The following is a 17,737-nucleotide window of genomic DNA, read 5'->3' on the forward strand; positions in this document are numbered from 1 at the left end:
AGTGGCGAATTGCCACGAAGAACCTCAAACGAACTAACAATTCAAAAAGTTCAATCGTCTTTTCGTTCTATTCTTTTCTGTTCATGTACGACATAAATACATGGTTTCATATCGCTACTCTTTCAAACTAATTTATTGGTCTCTTCAATATTGATTTGATGGTCACACAAATTTATTAATTCGATTATTTCCCACATCAAAGTCTCACTGGTATCCAGTCAATTCCTGTTTTAAGAATAAACCTTTAACTCCGATCAAAACCTATGCGCTCTTCTTTTATTCTTTTGTTTGTGTAGGCGCTCCAGCAAAACCTTTGAGATCTGGTTCCAGGGGTGGTATAGGACCTTCATATCCCTATCCTTCAGATCAACTGTACAGTATCCCAGGTATAATAATGAAACTAGTTTGTAAGACACGAATTTTGTTTTATTTTTGGTTTGTTTTTTGTCCTGGACCCGTACGACAGGCGACAAAGCGTTCGCGTTCGGAAATTGACACAATTTTGTCGCGACTGATTTCTTCCACATTTTTGATTTTTCATTTAATGTTGTAAAGCAAACAATGTCAGGACTGCCTTGCTGTAAGGCTATTCGAGATTCGAATAAAATTGAATGAAATTTGATAAAAGAAAAGAAAATTTAAATTGAGTTTGCACCCATCTTCTCTGCTTTGCTTGATGGAACTACAGTGAGATTCAACCTTGAGGTTACGCTTTTGTGGCTGTGCTCAGCTGGCCGTTTCATTGTTTTCATTGTTCTTGTCTCGTTATCTGTACAATTGAATGATAACTGGAGCATACCAACTGACGTATGAAAGCAGAGGCAACGAGAAGTCGAATACGAATCGAAAAAGAGTAACCCCGATACTCTCACTGTAAATAATTGTTTAAACAACCATTCCTGAAACCAGCGGCGGAGTCACCCACTCAAAGAATATTTAGTTGATATTTTCATGCGAAATATTCACGCACAATTGGTACTATTGAACTTCTCGAGCTCACATCTCCCGTTGAGTTATCGACCCATTCACCACTTCGATGAATAATAAAGCGTCCGGCCGGAAAGCATACAATTTTAATGAAACCAAGGGGAAATTTCCATTCGTACGGGTCTATTGCAATCAAAAGTGTTTTGTGAGTTTTATACGTTCGTTTTTATCGTAGCTGTAGTTGTGCTTAGTATCTAGTCGTTGATTTTTTCCGGATCGGTAAACTTTTAATTGGAATTCTTTAATTAAGCTGTATCTATACAACACATTCTTAGCCGTTGAATTGCTAAGGTTTCATTTGTAAAAAGATTGTTGTCGAAATTTTATATTGACCGAAGCAGCTAAAAATTTGGGCTTCACATTTTCACGTTTTGAAATTAAGTTATCCCTACACCAACACCACCCCACACACCCATTCGCCATTCGGGTATAAATACACGAAAAATTATTAAATCGAAATTCATTTTAGATGGTTACATGAGCTCACCGGAACGTGGAACACGCGGTGCATACGAAGAGCCGTATTACAGTCAATATGGAACCAGAGGCGGGTCAGTGACTCCCATTATAGACGAAGAACAAAGGTACGAAAAGCATAAATTTAACGAAGACAAATCCGTTTCGATGCCAAACCATCATTTGGTTGATTTAATTCCCATCCTCATCTAACTTTGGTTCTTTTTCACTCAAACTTTCAATTTCAACAAACATAGCGAAATATCCATGAACGAAGATCAATATGCGTTATATGGCCATAAAGTTTCTGGCAGAATACCAAGAACTGCAAATCAAATGTACGATCCGACGAGGTAAGTTTTATGTATTTTCATCGACAAATTTATTCATTCAATTTTACATAGCCTTCGGCTGCCATTACTAAAATTCTGTACATGTCGTCTGGGCTGGGACCGGCTGATTTGTCGTCGGGAAAGTTTGTGTCATTGTATGATGCTTGACGCTTTGTACGTAAAGGGCGTTTTCGTTTCCTATAATAGCTGCCCTTCGCAGCGGTAATTTTACCGCTTGTAGCCACCATCATTGGCATGGAGGCGTTTGAATGAAAGTACGTCGTACCTGATGAGGCAAAAAAAACGTTCGATCACAAGTCGATTCCATGCTTTTCTATTGACGTCCAACAAACCTTTACTCTTGATTGCTTGAACAATCATACACAGCAAATAACCACCGAATGCCAGAAATGCCAGCGCCGTAACACTCAACTGAAATATTTTCTGAATTTTGCCAGGTTTCTCCTCCACCCAAGTCTCTTCATAACCCACTTTTTCTCTGTAATCAAACAAAATTGAATGTTTATTTCCGCACACACAACTCGCAACAGCACAACATTCAACATATATACTTCAATTGATCGCCCATCAACGGAAGTGCATTAGCGCTGTCATTCAGTACCGCATCGTACAAATATCCGTCGGACAAATCAATTGCATTCCCTTTTCCAATTCGATCACTGTAGCTGGAAGTGGTGTTGCTGTTGCCACCGTCACTCACCATATCCGACATAGTTTGCAGTGATTTCTTAATTTTTAGTAATTGATGAAGCGGTAACTCGTTCAAACATTGCAAATCAGTGCTGGTGGTGGTGAGGGCTGTTAAATTTTCCAGTAAACATTCACGAAAGCAATGGAACAAAATCATTACGTTGATTAGTGTAAACATAGTTCTGTGTGTGCACTCACGGAGTGTTCATCCGTTTTGTAGATACACTGACGTCACAACAACATCCATGAGTCCTTTTCCGGTTCAATCAAAGTGTTATATTACACTACCGACTATATCGAACTTTAAAATCATTGTAAAATTGCGACAGGTGACGTTTTTATTCGTTCTCAATTTCCACTAAAATTGTTACACTTTCAAACCGTATACGGATCAATATGACATTTCCCTTACGGGAGTTTATGCAAAAGTTTATTTAACAAGAGCACACACTCACACCCAGTTCTCAAACGGCAAAGGAAAATTAGAATTCAGCTTAGCATTTTATGTATGGAAATTGTAAAATTATACTTGTTTATGCGAAAGGCATAAAACTCACTGCACAATGTCGACAAGAAAATGTTTCAAAGTTAAATGCTTCAAGTTATCAAAAACTGTGCAATATAAAGAGCAGTTTTGTGTTTATATTTATGAGAAAATTTATTGCTTGCATAGCATACAATACTCATATATTATAGGAGAGACGTGGGCGTAATAGATTCGCTGAATTAATTTGCAGAGAAATGTTATGATGTGTACAAGCAAATGAACAATTTTGATGTTATAATCGCATAGCTTAGCGGAAAGAGAATAACCTTTTGTTGTCGCGTTAAGTCGTTCAGTAACGCCAAGTTCTCGAAATTTCCATGTCTTCGAAAGTAAACTCTTCGAATACTTTAACGGCACTGAATTTGAACGTTCATGGAGCTTAAATGCTTTGAGACCCGTGCTACCCTTAGCTCTTTAGCATCTTTAGCACCTTGATACCTTCTTACGACTTTTAATTTGTCGAGATTGACATTATAGTAGGTACGTTCTGTTATATAAGGTTTGTACTGTGCTAGCAGAAGAAACCTTAGAAAATACTTTTATTTCTGCACTTAACAGACTCTACAACACTTCGAAGCAACTGTATGAATACCTTTCACCCTTACAATTCAAGCGGTATTTGGTTTTGTTGTTTTAAAAACAACACGTCTCCTAAGGGCTAAGTGACTCTTTTTGGGAGTAGCAAATTACATTAGAGACTGCGAAAGTAATTCATTATAATGAGGAAACAATTTTGTAAATGTAAACTTTCTCGTGTTGGACTCTCATGTTGTTGTCTGTATCTATCTTATAACTGTATATCCGAGCCGAAGGCGAGGTATACAGCTAGTCGAAGCAGGTTGCTGAAAAATACATGAATTAGTTTATTTTTATCACAAAATTGTTTCATAATTAATAAATAACGTAACAGCATCCAATGAATTCTGATTTATTGCAGGCCTCATGCGTCAGTTAAATTTCGTAAAAAAGATTTACGAAAAATGATGTAATGTTCATCTTTCGCATGGGGTAGGCAGTAAAATATTTTACCATAATTTCCTAAATTTGCATGTTTTTCCAAATTTTCACAAATTTTTCCAGAAATAATTTCTGGGAAATTTAGTGTAAATATGAGAAAATTTGTGAAAAATGGAAAATGTTCGTTTTAAAACGATCCCCGCGTTTTTCCGAGATTCGCTTATTTTCACATCTGCGAGGTCTCCTAATCTCAGTACAACCACCAACCACTCAGACATTACTTTATGTAACAGGCGTTAAACGTTTACGTTTCCTTTTTCCCTCGAATTTTTCATTTCATTTCACTTTTATTACATCGAAAACGTCGAAAATGTGCGTACCGCCCCAAAAAAGAAACGGTGTTCGCCAACAAAAAAGTGAAAATATTTGACAAAATCTAATTGAATTAGACTCAAATTGAATAGCCACAATATTCCCCTATAAATTCGTCGCTATAAAATTGAATATCAAATTATGTTTGATTATTTAGTTCATCCATCGTCTATAGCCGACTCGACAAAAGACACACATGGATGATTTTCACGCGACGTTTATCCCAAATTTTATTCCGTCTCTCTTATGGCTTGGTTGGGGAACTTACATAAATATCTCTGCTATACGCAGAACAACAACATTCATAAGCCATGCTAAATCCGAATCCAAACCATCAACTCAACATCACCATATAATATAACGTGCAGTATACATTCTCAAATTTTACACAAATTCTTCTATTGGATTAAAGAGTGGCACAATGTTTTATGTGCTTTTTTATAGAGAAAACGCGGAAAAAAAGAAAATGCTATGCGCTTGGGTATATGAAGTGTAGTTAAATTATATCTTGTTATCATTTATTGTACGCAATGTTATTACCGGCGGGCGTAACATGAAACACGTTTAAGATCAATTTTCGATTTTAAATCTGGATCGTTACGGAAAATGTGTGTTGTAATCTTACTTGAGATTCGACGCGATCCTATCTTGATTCACCTGTGGAAACGTAGAAAACCTAAGTTTTAAATTAAGGAAAAACATTTTCACTTTCCCTTTTCACAGCCTCTTTTCCTGGCATGATTTTTCTTTGTCCCAACGTCAAGATTTGTCCAATCGAGGCTCCAACCGTTGTTCTAGATGACAGGGGAATAATGTGAGGTACTTGCCTAATCTGCTGAGTTAAAAAATCAGACCCATTTTTGTTCGATATTGTTTTGTAAATGCCTGAAATGTTGCTAGGTTTCGGGCGTCGAAACCAATATCAAAATTTATTTTTGCCTCCACAGGTAGGCAGTGAAAGACTGCTAAGAACCGAAAAATATAATTTTCGTTTATGGATACCGTTGTCGCTAGAAGTGAGTAGCTTTCCTTTGAACCCATTGTCGTGAAGGTCACTCGCTTCTAGCGACAATGGAATAGGCATGGGCGATAATGATAATGATTATATCGATAATTATTGATTATCGATAATCGATAATTATCGACTTTTTATCGAAAATTATAAAAAAAAAATATCGATAATTATTGATATTTTGATAATTATCAAGATATCGATAATTCGATATATGGATATTTCGGTCCGAAAATCCGATATTTATCGATATATTCCGATATATCGGTATATTATCATGAATTTTCAGATAAATATCAAAATGTCGATATTTTGATAATTATCGATAATTATTAAATTATCGATAACGATATGATTAATCAATTATCGATAATCTCTTTCGATTGATATTATCGATAATTTTGAACGTCTCCCATCCCTACAATGGAACCCATTACGGGAAATGTCACTTTTCGACTTTTAGAGAAATGTCACCTACGGAGATAAAACCATTTTTGAGAGTGATTACACCCTCTTCAGTATACTGACCACGAAAATAGCCAAAAAAAAACAAAAAAAATTCGAAGCTCCCATGAAACCGACTTTTTTGGTCACAAGGCCATAGTGAGATTAGTTTTGCTGACTGTCTTTCACCAATGGAAAATTTCAAAAAGTGCTACCGACCATGACTTTTTCATAAATTTTTTGGATTTAAAGCTTTCCAAAAGCCGTGACTGGAAAGCAACATAGTCGTGTCACGGTCTCCACGAGTAATTATCATATACACCATTTTTTGTCTACGCAGTCGGCAGAAATAATCTCACTATGTCTTCGGTATTCAGAGGTGCGCATGGGAGCTTCAAACTTCAATTTTTTTTTGCTATTTTCGTGATCGGGGACTATTCTGCATCGAACCTACCCACAGGCCTTAAAAAACAAAATATTTTTGTCAAAATGCTACACCCTACTCTTCAGTTCCGACACGAACATAAATGTGTAGGACTTTTCGAATTTTAAAAGATTATTTATATTTAAATAGTTAAATGCGGAAAATGGTCATGTCTCACTAGCGAATTATAAGAAAAATGTATTGATGTAGCTCCATTTCAAATAGACAAAGTCAGTACAACAAAAAATATCGCGGGCTTAGAAATGGAGTTAAATTAATTCAATTATACTTTTCTTATAATTCGCTAACGCGACCCGTTCCGTTTCCGCATATAACTATTCATATGTTCGATGCTCATTTTAGTACTTTTCAATTTTTTTTTGAATACATTCCTTACGTGTAAGTTTACTGAATGACGGTCGACGTGGCGTGATAGTATTCCGTTAAATTGACAAGGTGAATTCTAGTTAGATGCAAACCCATTCCATTCACCAATTATTTAACAGATAATCTCCATCGGTACATGAGTGCAATGCAAAATCACAATTCAAACTGCGGCAGAATGTAAATAGATTGGTATAGATTTCCATAACGATTCAATGAACTGACAAGATAATACGTGCATTGCCATACGTACCTACTTGCTTACGTACAGAGCTCTTGAGTACCGTTTAATGATTCACAAGTGGTTTCTCTTAATATACAGACAATTTGATTTGAAATTCCAATCTTTTTTCCTTACATTTTTTTGCAGGCCTGAAGATTTGCATCGAATTCGTGTCGAACACATGGAACGTCAATTAGCTAATTTAACAGGACTCGTTCAGAAGGCACTAACACAAAATGTTCCGACTGGTCCACCCATTGTCAGCATGAATCAAAATTATTTGGGCGTGAACCAGTATAGAGGTGGTAAGTGCATCGTTTCTAATCACAGAGTAGTACTTCAAAGTCATATCGGGTTGATTGACCTATCGATTTCTAAAACAGACCTCCGTTTTCATTGATGTTATAAATGTTCGGAAAAATCATAAGAATTTCTTCTTAATATTATGACTTGACGACAATACCTTTGCTGACAGAGAATATTTCTGTTGATTTAATGCTCGAATTGTCCAATTCAAACATCATAAAAATGGTGTCATCGCGACTGGTAGCTGTGCCAGCAGATAAAAGTGATTTTAATGTTGCTTGGAAATTGCCATAAAAATCGTTAAACTGTCTCGTTAAAAGGAAACTGATTTTATGAATTGAAGACAATTTCGAGTTTGTTCTTAACATTGTGATTACATAGTCGATAGACAGTTTTATTACCCCACTCCCCCGATTGGACTATTATGTTGACGTTGTGTCAGCATCTCAAACTGACAATGTTTAAAACTGCCAATTGACTTTAATGTGTGAGAAATCAGAAATGGGAATTGACCTTAACACATTCAAATTTCCTGCGGAAACTTTCATTGAATCACTAAAACCTTACAATCTCGCTGTCTATCATCACTTTACAACCGACAAGACTAGCTTAGAAACATTGATCTGATTGGATTCTTTTATCCGTTTATTCTACCAACAAACATTATCCACTTGATTGTCGAAGTACTAGATTGGTGGCACAATATGCGTGTTTTCAAGTACTTCAATGTCTAACAAAAACAAGTGGAAGTTGTTAAAATAAACAAAAGTTTCTGACATAGTTCTTCTAGAAGTATGCCCAATGAATCGGCGCCAGTAAATCTAGCTGTTGAATTAAAAAAAACTTTTTATTGCTTACTTATTTCACACCCCGTGGGCCCTATTCCTGCTCAATGCTGATTCATAACTAAATCTCACTTCGCTAGCTAGTCCTTCCTATTAGTTTCATTACTGATCCAAAGCTTTTAAAAGTTTACTAAAACAACTGAGCTTTCATCGCAAATCGCACGCTAGAATTGGTTTTAATTTTGAATCGTTTAATTGAACTGCTCACCTCAACATTAAAATAGAAGAACTAACATGACCGGAGTGTACTAAAACTTGATGTGTGTATATGTTTAGTCTGTTGTATTGTCTCTATAAGTAATTACAAAATTAAAATCCGACATCCGACAATCAAAATTATCCATCCAAATTGAACAGCCACGTCAACCTTTTAATTTCGACAATAAAAAACCTTTCATTTCCTCATTTTATCCTCTTCTTTTTTTCCGACCATTAGCGCCGGTTTATGGTGGAAAATTCATTTTGTAAATAACATTTTCATGTAACAAAACACCATCCACGGTTTTGTAGAATAACACTGTCGAGCATATAGATTTTGAATGTTAAAAAAACAAAATTATTCCGAGTTAATAAAGTATGCGTTTTAATGAGTGTGGTGCTGATGGTTTATAACGAGTGAAAACCTCCTTGCTTAATCAAATTATTTGGAAAAAAATGTTCTTTTACTGGAAATGTGCGACTAGAGCGACGTATAGCTTTTGAGGGTGTGGTACTTGAGGTTTAAAATTATTCGAAAAAGTAGATTATTTTATTATAATGTGGCTTAGCATGGTTGGGTTGTTGATAACAAAAAACAATTATCGCAAAACTTTTTAGAATTAAAACCCAATTAAATTGTCGAGTGGATGTAATTAGTGTTTCGTATCACGATGATGACGAATTGCAGTTATAGTCCGTTTGGGTTATGGTGTTCGGTGAGTTTTTTTTTGTGAAAAAATTTATCAGTCATCGAACGAGGCATGTAATCATGAAAATGATTTGGTTGCCAGTCAAAATCGAAATAATTCACGAAAATGCGAGAAAATTTACGAACATTCGCGGACATTTACGAAAATTCACGAAAAGTTATGAGAAACATTTTCGCTCTGCTTTTTAATTTAAAAATCTAGGCGCTCCGATCACTTTATACTGCAGATGTGGTAGCCCACTCTTGGGATTAAATGGAAAGTGATTGCTCATTGTACTCATTGTACTCATTGTACTCAAAATGTTTTAAAGCTCATCTCTTTCAAGGATGACTTCACTACCTCATTCCTTTTATAATTAAAACTTCTAGTGGAGGTTCGCTGATTCATGCATCGTGTATTAAAGTAGGATTTCGGAAACAAAAGTTGTTTACAAACAAATTACCCACCCAATTAAGCTCAATACAACTCACGCATACCTACCCAGAATCAAATTCCGTAAATTAAACATTCAAGTGGCAGCTCAAATAGGTACTCAAACTTCTTGCATCCGAAATGTGGTTTCGGGCAACAGATTTAAAGTTTCAACTGCTCGTTTCAAACGTCTTTTGCACTTAAAATTGTTTAACGAATGCGTCAGTTCACTCGGTTGTATATGAGATGTTATTTATTCCGTATAAAGAAAACACATTATCGCATTCCGTTGCATGCGGCAGCAGTTTGATCGGAAACAATAACGAAACTATTAAAAAGCTTTTGTTTTCCATGTTGGAAACATTGTTTGTTGGAAATATACAAAAGCTTCTCGGTACACAATATGAAATCCGTGGCCTGGAAGCGAAGCACACAAAAAAGTAAATTTCGAAAATCGATAATCGGGCAAACGAACTTTATATTAAAAAATGGGTGGGCTGGTGGGGAACTGGCAGAGATTTGCCGCACTCTCAAAGCTGTAGTTAATTTCGTCTATGTATCAGGGAAATATTTTCATTTTCATGTTATTTTATATGTTTGAATGACATGCGTTTTATTCGATTCCAAGGAGAGATCGAAATGGAGTGACATCGACAAGAAAATCTCGAAATCGTATAGTTCGATGTTCACAAAAAAAAATATTCCCCGATAGCAATTCTATATATGTAACCCGAACAACCCCACGTTTTATGATTATGATTTTTGTGTATTCCGATTTTTCTTCTTACTTTCCCCATCATTGTGTGCTTTGATAACGACATTGGTTTTTATAGACGAAATTGATGGGCATTCAAGCGGAAGTTCCACGTCGATACAAGGTAATTCATATTTTTTGGTTTCGTTATCTTTTTCGATTTTGTTTTTTAAAAAATTGCAACATAACCAAAAAAAACCGTTTGGTAAAATTGAGAAAAAAAAAACATTATTCGACATCACTCTTCCACACCGACCAACCGTAGTAGATACACATTAAACAACAACAACAACAAAATTTCATTCCAAAATTTATATACCACAAAAAAAATCACTCAACCGTAATCACCCCGGCTTTGATTTAATTTGTTTAACACAAATTAAAGTTGTGCAGTTCTGTGACACATTCCAATTAGTCACACCTATATCCACCGAACGAATGGAATTTTTTTTACGTTTTTAAAAATAACTCTTCGCATATATCTGTCGCATTATAAGTTGAAATAATGTTTCAACTGCGGCACTAACTGTTTGTGACAGATTTTATTTAAAAAACAAATAAACTAATGCATTAGGGAATGGATTACTGTCATTTCCAAAATAAAATTATTCTTCGATGTCACAGTGAAATGAGGTGCTGCACTGTTCGTGAAATATAACCGGGAGAATTCATGACATTTTTATTTGAATAACCAATCGTTTAAATCTTCTACTGCACTCGACGTGACCGAAGTAAATTTGATTCCCTTTCGCTCCTATATTGCACTGCCACACGTCCTTCGAAAAACTATTTCATTGATTAGATGACATCCATAAGCCCGACAGCTACAGATAGTTTGCCAAAATTAGAAGATTAGGAGAGAACAGTGAATGGGATCAAATGCATGGTGCTGTTCATATAACATAAAATTTGGTGACACTTGGTATCACATTAAATTTGCTGCACATAAATGAGCTAACCCGGTCGCACAAACCCATAAATTCAGTTTCACTGATTCCTAGATAGATAACAACGGGTAAAATCTCAGTTGTTTTTTCAATTATTTTCCATCTTGTGGAACAACCTTATGCTTCATATATTTTATATATTTCTTGCTTAAAAAATAGTCTTCATAAAACACCCTAACAAATGGCAAACGTATTGCGGTATAATAACTAAATCTGTTACTTCTTTTGTTTAACGCATCGCCTACTGTTTGATAAAAAATCTTTTACTTCATTAATTTAAGCATTCGTTTGGTTATTTAAGAGGACGCTAGCTAGAGATCATCGCTTTTTATTGTCGTCATTGTCAATAACAGATGACCAGCTCTAACTAAGAAGTAATTGATCCTCATTCATCATTCAAAATGTATTTAGACTTCTACGTAGGAAAAAGGACGCAAATTTTTATTAATTCCAACTGAAATCTATCACGCTCCAAGCACCTGTGTATTTGTTGATGTTATTTGAATAATTTTTATTTTTATTTTGTGGTCGGTCACAGAAAAAAAAATCAACAAGGTTCCAGGGTCCACACACTTATCTCTGCAAAAAAAACCTTTCCAAATTCTCTCCACACATGTTTTATTCCCAACAACACAAAATTATTCAAATTTTACATAAACCAAAAAAAAATTTTCATTTCACAACAAAATACTAGCCAACGGTATTGGTGACGATATATATGTTCGAGAAAAACCGCCAAAGCTTGGAAAATCGTCGTGTCGTAAGTTTGTAGTTGTTACTGAAAACAAACTTTTCTTTGATTAGTTCTTAACTGTTTTACTGTCAATGTTGTGGTAGTTAAGTGTTTCCATTCAGATTTAATTGCGATAGTCAGTCACGCAATTTGATTTTTTGTTCCATCAATTCACAATGAATGATGCGATAAAAACGTCTGCTTTCGTATATGAGCCCGGTTTATGGATGCAGATCGGTTTTGTAAGCTTTATTTTTGAAGTTCTGTTTTGTTGTACATATAACAGTTCACGATTAGTACTCAATCAGAGTCATTATATTATATCGAACAAAATTTTCTGTTCGAAAATACTCACAGGGCAACATTTGTACAAATCCCAACCAAAATTAGCTTTTATTTCATCTCGAAACTTTTTTACGCTTTTCTATTTGACTTGTGTTTGTGTTAATACAGTATTTGTGGCAATGTACATGGTAGTCGACTGGATAATATGCATGATTTCCAGAACGTAGGCTACCATCATTTCATACAATTAAGCTTCAAAAGCACTGGTGTTCTAAAACAAAAAAGCTTCCACTCATACTAACATGCTTCGTAAAGCTTTCATGCTCCTTAAGCTTAAGCTTCCATTTTACTATCTAGGACACGACCCGCTGTTAATTTTTATAGGATGGTGTTTAACGAGAATCCTGTTACTATCACAATTGTTAGAAACTTTTGAATTTTTATTTTGAATTACGAAGTGAAGGAGTAAAAGTTGAGTGATTTAATTGAATAACGCTAGACTAATGTACTGATTAGGTGGTAAGCACTCAGGGTATAATTGTCAGTGACAATGAAAACTCAACCAACATTCAAATTTCAAAGTTCGTCTGCCTCGCCAACCATGTAAAATTTGAGGGGCAAACCATTCAAAAGAGTTGCAAATCACGTATGTACGGTAAAATTGCAAAGATACAAAGAAGTAAAATTATTGGAGGTGAAGGGTCTTAGGATGCGGATTGATTGAAATAGCTAGATGTTTTCTTTTCGTTTGTCACGTTGGACTTTTTTATTAAGATGGCGATACGCTGTCAAATAAATAATTTTTTATGAAACTGAAGTTGGTCGAAAGTCTAAAGTAGAAATATTTTTCTGGTTTGATTATTTTTTAATTCACAAATGTCATCCACTTAAAACATTCAGCTTCGCAGATTCGGTTGACAACTTTGTCGAACGATAAAATTACTTTGGAATGTTATCCACTGTATTGGCCTTGTAGTACTAGATTCAGCTGAACGTGGTTCATCAGGTGCGTGTAGTTTTATTGCAATCGCTTGGCTAATTAAATCCCAAATCTAGTACGTACAAGTCTAAAAAGTGAATATGGATGCAACTTGCGAGATTCTTGTGGGATTTAAAAGAAGAAAAGGTTTTTACACAGTTTTGTTAAAAGAAGTACTTGTCTGTATCATAGACTAGACTCGGCGTTCACCTCTGAGTACCCCTTTGATTTTTGTATTTCGTATAAGGTGTTTCGACTAATTTCGTCCATAAAAGTCTTAGTTTAAATTTAAAAAAATCTTAGACGAGATGCTTTGAATTTTTTTAGTGTTTTCATTCTGAACGATTTGCTTTTTCATTAAATTCAGTTGAAGATAACCAAATTTATGTAGAAATTTGTGACAGCTGTTTGACCAGCCGATCGACTCATGCAAACGCACTGCCCATACTTGTTTATTGCTGATGAGCAGAGCATTCATTCATTCAGTCATTTATTTCAGTTTAAAAGTTATTACAAAAAACATCTGCGTAGCTCTAGTGTGATGAAATCAATTTAAAGGAGCTACGAAGAGCATATTTTTGGGAATTTTATTTACTGATATTACTCATCTTTAGAAAAACACAATTTTATATTTATCAGTTTTAAATGGAATCGATATTCTCAGTCAATTAAGTGATTCCTATTAAAGTCGAAGCATTATATTTATATTTGATCGATTCTATTCATTTTTAAATAATTGTAGTTTTTCAAGAAATCATTTGGAAAACATTACAGTATAAAAGCTTACACATGCGCATTAGAGCTGTTTACTCGCGGTATACCTGCTTTCTTCGAAAACTACAATTATTTAAAAATGAATTAAATGAGTAGAATCGATCAAATTATAATGCTCCGACTTTATATGATAATTTGGCGCAAAATTTGAATTCGCAAGGGACTTTCAAATTTTGTGAAAATCGCCGAAATTTATCCTGAAATGTACCTAAATTTTTACCGTCGTAATTTTTGGTAAATCTAGTCAGTTTTTGGTAAATTTTGTAAATTTTCAGTAAACAAATTTCCCCAGGTAAAACAGCTGAAATAAATCTCGTTACAAATTTGGTGGACTTTAACCGAAAATTTTACTGAAATTATTTCTTATTCGAATGACTTTTGCAATCGATTTTTTTATTACAAAAATTGGAATGCCTTTTCTTACTCTAAATAATTTTTTATTCTTCGTTTTTTTACCGTTTCATTGTCCTTCGTAAAAAATTGAAAAACAAAATAATAAAATTTGGAATCCATTAATAATTCACAGATAAGTCGGTGTCGTTCGAGAAATCCGTGTCGTTTAGCGATGACATCCAAGGTGTGCCAAAATCTCACATTCCTCAACATCCCGGTAAATCAATGTCATTGAAAATAACAGCTGTTTGAATGCAATTAATATTTTTTGTGTGCTGTTTAAAAATTACAATTTTCTTTTTTATTGTTGGCCTGGCAAAATTTATTAATCAAATTGCATTTTGTTTCGTCGCGTTGATTTAATTATTATTTTTTAAAGTAAAATTCTTTATTAATCATTTATAGATAAAAAAAAACAATATTTCTTTTGTGTATAATTTTGCATCTCGGTTATGAATCTTACGTTCACAGAACTTAATTTTTTGCGAAATCATTTTGATATGATGAATTACTCGAAAGTAGAACTTAATTTAATTACAAAAGTTTCCATATTTATTTCTAAATTGTGAATCGGGTTATCTTCTCATTTATCGAATCAGACATAACTTTTACCATATGCAGTTTGTGCAATACTTCAGTGCGCATTTTCTCTGCTTCGATGATGTGGATAATTATGATGATGTGAACATAATGTGTGCATGGGATATAAAATTTATAATTTTTTTTTCTTTTAATTTAATTTAAATATTTATTCATAACCGCAACCGATTATATTTATATACATATTATATTGTACCATTGTAAATATACTTAAAGCGATATAGTACCGGAAAATATTGATAGTTTTCGATGTCAACAAATTGTATAGAGTCAATAAAAGTTAGAAATTTATTATGATTTTACTGAACAGTCAAATTTATTTAATTAAATTTATTATTCATGTGCTCGAGTATCTGTTGCGTTTAATTTGAATCGTTTAAATAAGTGAATTTTAAACACCCCTTGACCCTTAAAGGTTTAATTACCGTTTTCCATTCGACTGCACGAATTTTGGCGCGATTTATTTTGAATACTGGGATGATGTCGGTAAAATTATGAAGACGTTTGTGAAATGTTGACGTGGTCAACCACTACAAAGAGCTCTTGTTCGGTCACTTTCAACAACGAAGGCGGAACGAAGAAGTGTTCTGATAATTGATAAATGTAAATGCAGAGTTCTCTTGAAATGCAATAACGACAAAGTTGAAAGTAAGTCACGATCGATCATATTTTTGAGACAGAATTTTCTTGGATTTACTGGACTTTTCTTGAAATTCACGAAATTAATGATTCCATTGTCAGACAGACTTATTAAAGGATTGATATGGATTTTATCGCCCAAATGCGCTAAGGGAATAAAGATCTATCGGCTCAATTAATTTTAGAACCACGGAATTTCATTTAATAAAAGTTTACCGACAATTTCCAGAAATTTCTCGATAATTTACTGTAACTGACCGGAAAAAAATTGGGTAAATTTTAGTGAATTCAGATTGTTTGTGGTAAATGAAGGTTATTTTTGGTAAATTCAGGAAATTTTCAGTAATTTCTCAATTGTAGGCCCTGGTCCGCTTATCACATTCATTCTTTCATTTCTTCAACATTCACCAAAACACTCTATCCTTCCATTATTTTACACGGGTAGGTTGAAACAATGTTACCCTTTACCCACCAGGAAACGTTGAAAAAAATGGAGGGCTCGAAGTGCTGTATGTGTTCGTATGTGATAGTATTACTCTATATGCGGACAAATTAAACTGAAGCATAATAAGTCCATGGACAAAATAGTAAGGGAACTTCAACTTACGGCGTAAAAACGTAATTGATAGAATCCGTTACTTAATTTCTGCAAATCTTGTACTACATTTGCAGTAACATGTATTTCGATATAAAGATGAAGTTAGATTAAGCTCTTTATTAATAGGTTTCTTCCAAGGCCGTTCAAAATGTCAATCGTCATCCACAGAGAAGCCAACACAACCTCACTTTGAAGTTTTAACGAACAAATTTGTTTAAGTTGCGGTTATGTTTGCTTCTGTGGATGACGATTGACATTCGGTTGTTTTCGGCATGTAAAAATTCGTTTTTACCGTACGATGGAAAAAATCTATACTCGCCATATTTATCGATAGCAGATGATATAGCCTTCCGTAAGATATGACATCAGTAGTCAATTACTTGTTATCATAATAAGACGTACAAATTTTGAAACTCACGTCGTCTTCAACAACGTTGATCTAATTCTAATTTGCACGTGTACTCTCGTATGGAATGATGGAATGCAATTGGTTTCAATTTTTTTTTTTAATTATATTTCTTTATGAGAACAATCAATTAACCCGTAAAATATTAATTGCAACAATTGTTGTTTGGCCTGCATACATATCTATAAGCATCGAAATAATCTAACAAAACATATTTTTCTGCATTGCTGCTTTTGAACAAATATTAGCTGACTCAAAGCCACCAAAACCGGCTATTAAGTCATCTACGCTACCGAGGACTTCGTCTCAAGGTAACAATGATAAATTATGTCCCCCTAAATTTTCCAATCGAAACGTGAAATTCGCATGACAACCAATTAACATTTCAATTGCATTCAGAACGAGATCGTCTGAAGCCACCGCCTCCACCGAAACCGCTTGGCCTAGCACCAGCTCATAACAATTATCGACCGGACATAGCACTGGCGCCCGAGGTGTACAACCATTTGCGTGGTCTGCAAAAGAAAGCAAAAGATCTTCGCATGGAAATGAGAACGTTAAGACGTTTGTCACAAGCTCAAGCGGTCGCCGTGCGAGAGGATATCAAAGACGCATTTATGGGTATCCGGGCAACGTTGATGGCCAGTAGCGGATCGACATGGGGTGGTCAGGGTGATCAGGAAAAGACTCGATTGTCGCGTGAAGAGGAAATGTACAAGCAGGAGGTGATACGATTGGAAAAAGATCTAAGCGATTTGGAATCGTCCGTTGAAGGACTGCGCGGTGAAGTAATCAATCGACGAACAAGGGTGAATATGACAGCGGTTGAGGATATGGCATTGGTGCTCAGTCGAGCTAGGTGAGTTGTTTTAAATTTAAGATTAAGATAGTGTGCTCGAATGGCATGCAATCATCATATGACTGACACAGATATCGAGTCGGTTACGTCTTTTGATGCAAACATTTTCAAGACACTGAAGTTAAATCTTTTACTTCATTCGTTTTGACATAAATTTTGCTCTTTAAGACCAATAAGACTAACGTCATGAGCCATTGTTTATATATTGTCGACGTCGTCGATAACAGGTGCCGTGTACTGGCATGCTACCACCCGAAAGTTTTAACAATTTAAATATTTTAACCCCTATTGCACTACCATCACCTTATTGAAAGTCCATAGAATCCTTGTGTTACGACCGTTGAACATACGACTTGGTTTAAAGTCGAGTCGTTAAAATTTGTCGTCGACTGACTTATTCATAAATCCTTCTGCAGATACCACTCCAGATCGACAGACAATCGAACTGTTC

General features: G+C 34.8%; 2 protein-coding genes across 17 annotated transcripts in view; one reads left to right on the forward strand and one right to left on the reverse strand.

The window, feature by feature from the left end:
- The window catches only part of LOC119076436 (coiled-coil domain-containing protein AGAP005037), a 170,102-nt gene that overhangs the window by 140,843 nt on the left and 11,522 nt on the right, over positions 1-17,737 (forward strand). For 9 of the 16 annotated variants that reach the window (XM_037183196.1, XM_037183188.1, XM_037183186.1 and 6 more), the window contains 9 exons: positions 297-386; positions 1,457-1,571; positions 1,701-1,796; positions 6,997-7,154; positions 10,153-10,197; positions 11,715-11,780; positions 14,318-14,401; positions 16,676-16,738; positions 16,827-17,286. In XM_037183196.1, coding sequence (XP_037039091.1) covers positions 297-386; positions 1,457-1,571; positions 1,701-1,796; positions 6,997-7,154; positions 10,153-10,197; positions 11,715-11,780; positions 14,318-14,401; positions 16,676-16,738; positions 16,827-17,286 — 1,177 coding nt within the window. The remainder of the gene's footprint in view (positions 1-296; positions 387-1,456; positions 1,572-1,700; positions 1,797-6,996; positions 7,155-10,152; positions 10,198-11,714; positions 11,781-14,317; positions 14,402-16,675; positions 16,739-16,826; positions 17,287-17,737) is intronic. The other 7 variants (XM_037183198.1, XM_037183200.1, XM_037183194.1 and 4 more) reach the window with 6 other exon arrangements.
- On the reverse strand, positions 1,809-3,037 carry LOC119076440. Its single transcript, XM_037183204.1, has 3 exons — positions 2,348-3,037; positions 2,129-2,274; positions 1,809-2,061 (listed from the first exon to the last, which is right to left on the reverse strand). Exons 1-3 carry the CDS (start codon positions 2,662-2,664, stop codon positions 1,826-1,828), a joined length of 699 nt encoding a protein of 232 aa, XP_037039099.1. The 5' UTR covers positions 2,665-3,037; the 3' UTR covers positions 1,809-1,825.

This window comes from Bradysia coprophila, unplaced genomic scaffold (assembly GCF_014529535.1).
Source record: "Bradysia coprophila strain Holo2 unplaced genomic scaffold, BU_Bcop_v1 contig_232, whole genome shotgun sequence".
NCBI lineage: Eukaryota > Metazoa > Arthropoda > Insecta > Diptera > Sciaridae > Bradysia > Bradysia coprophila.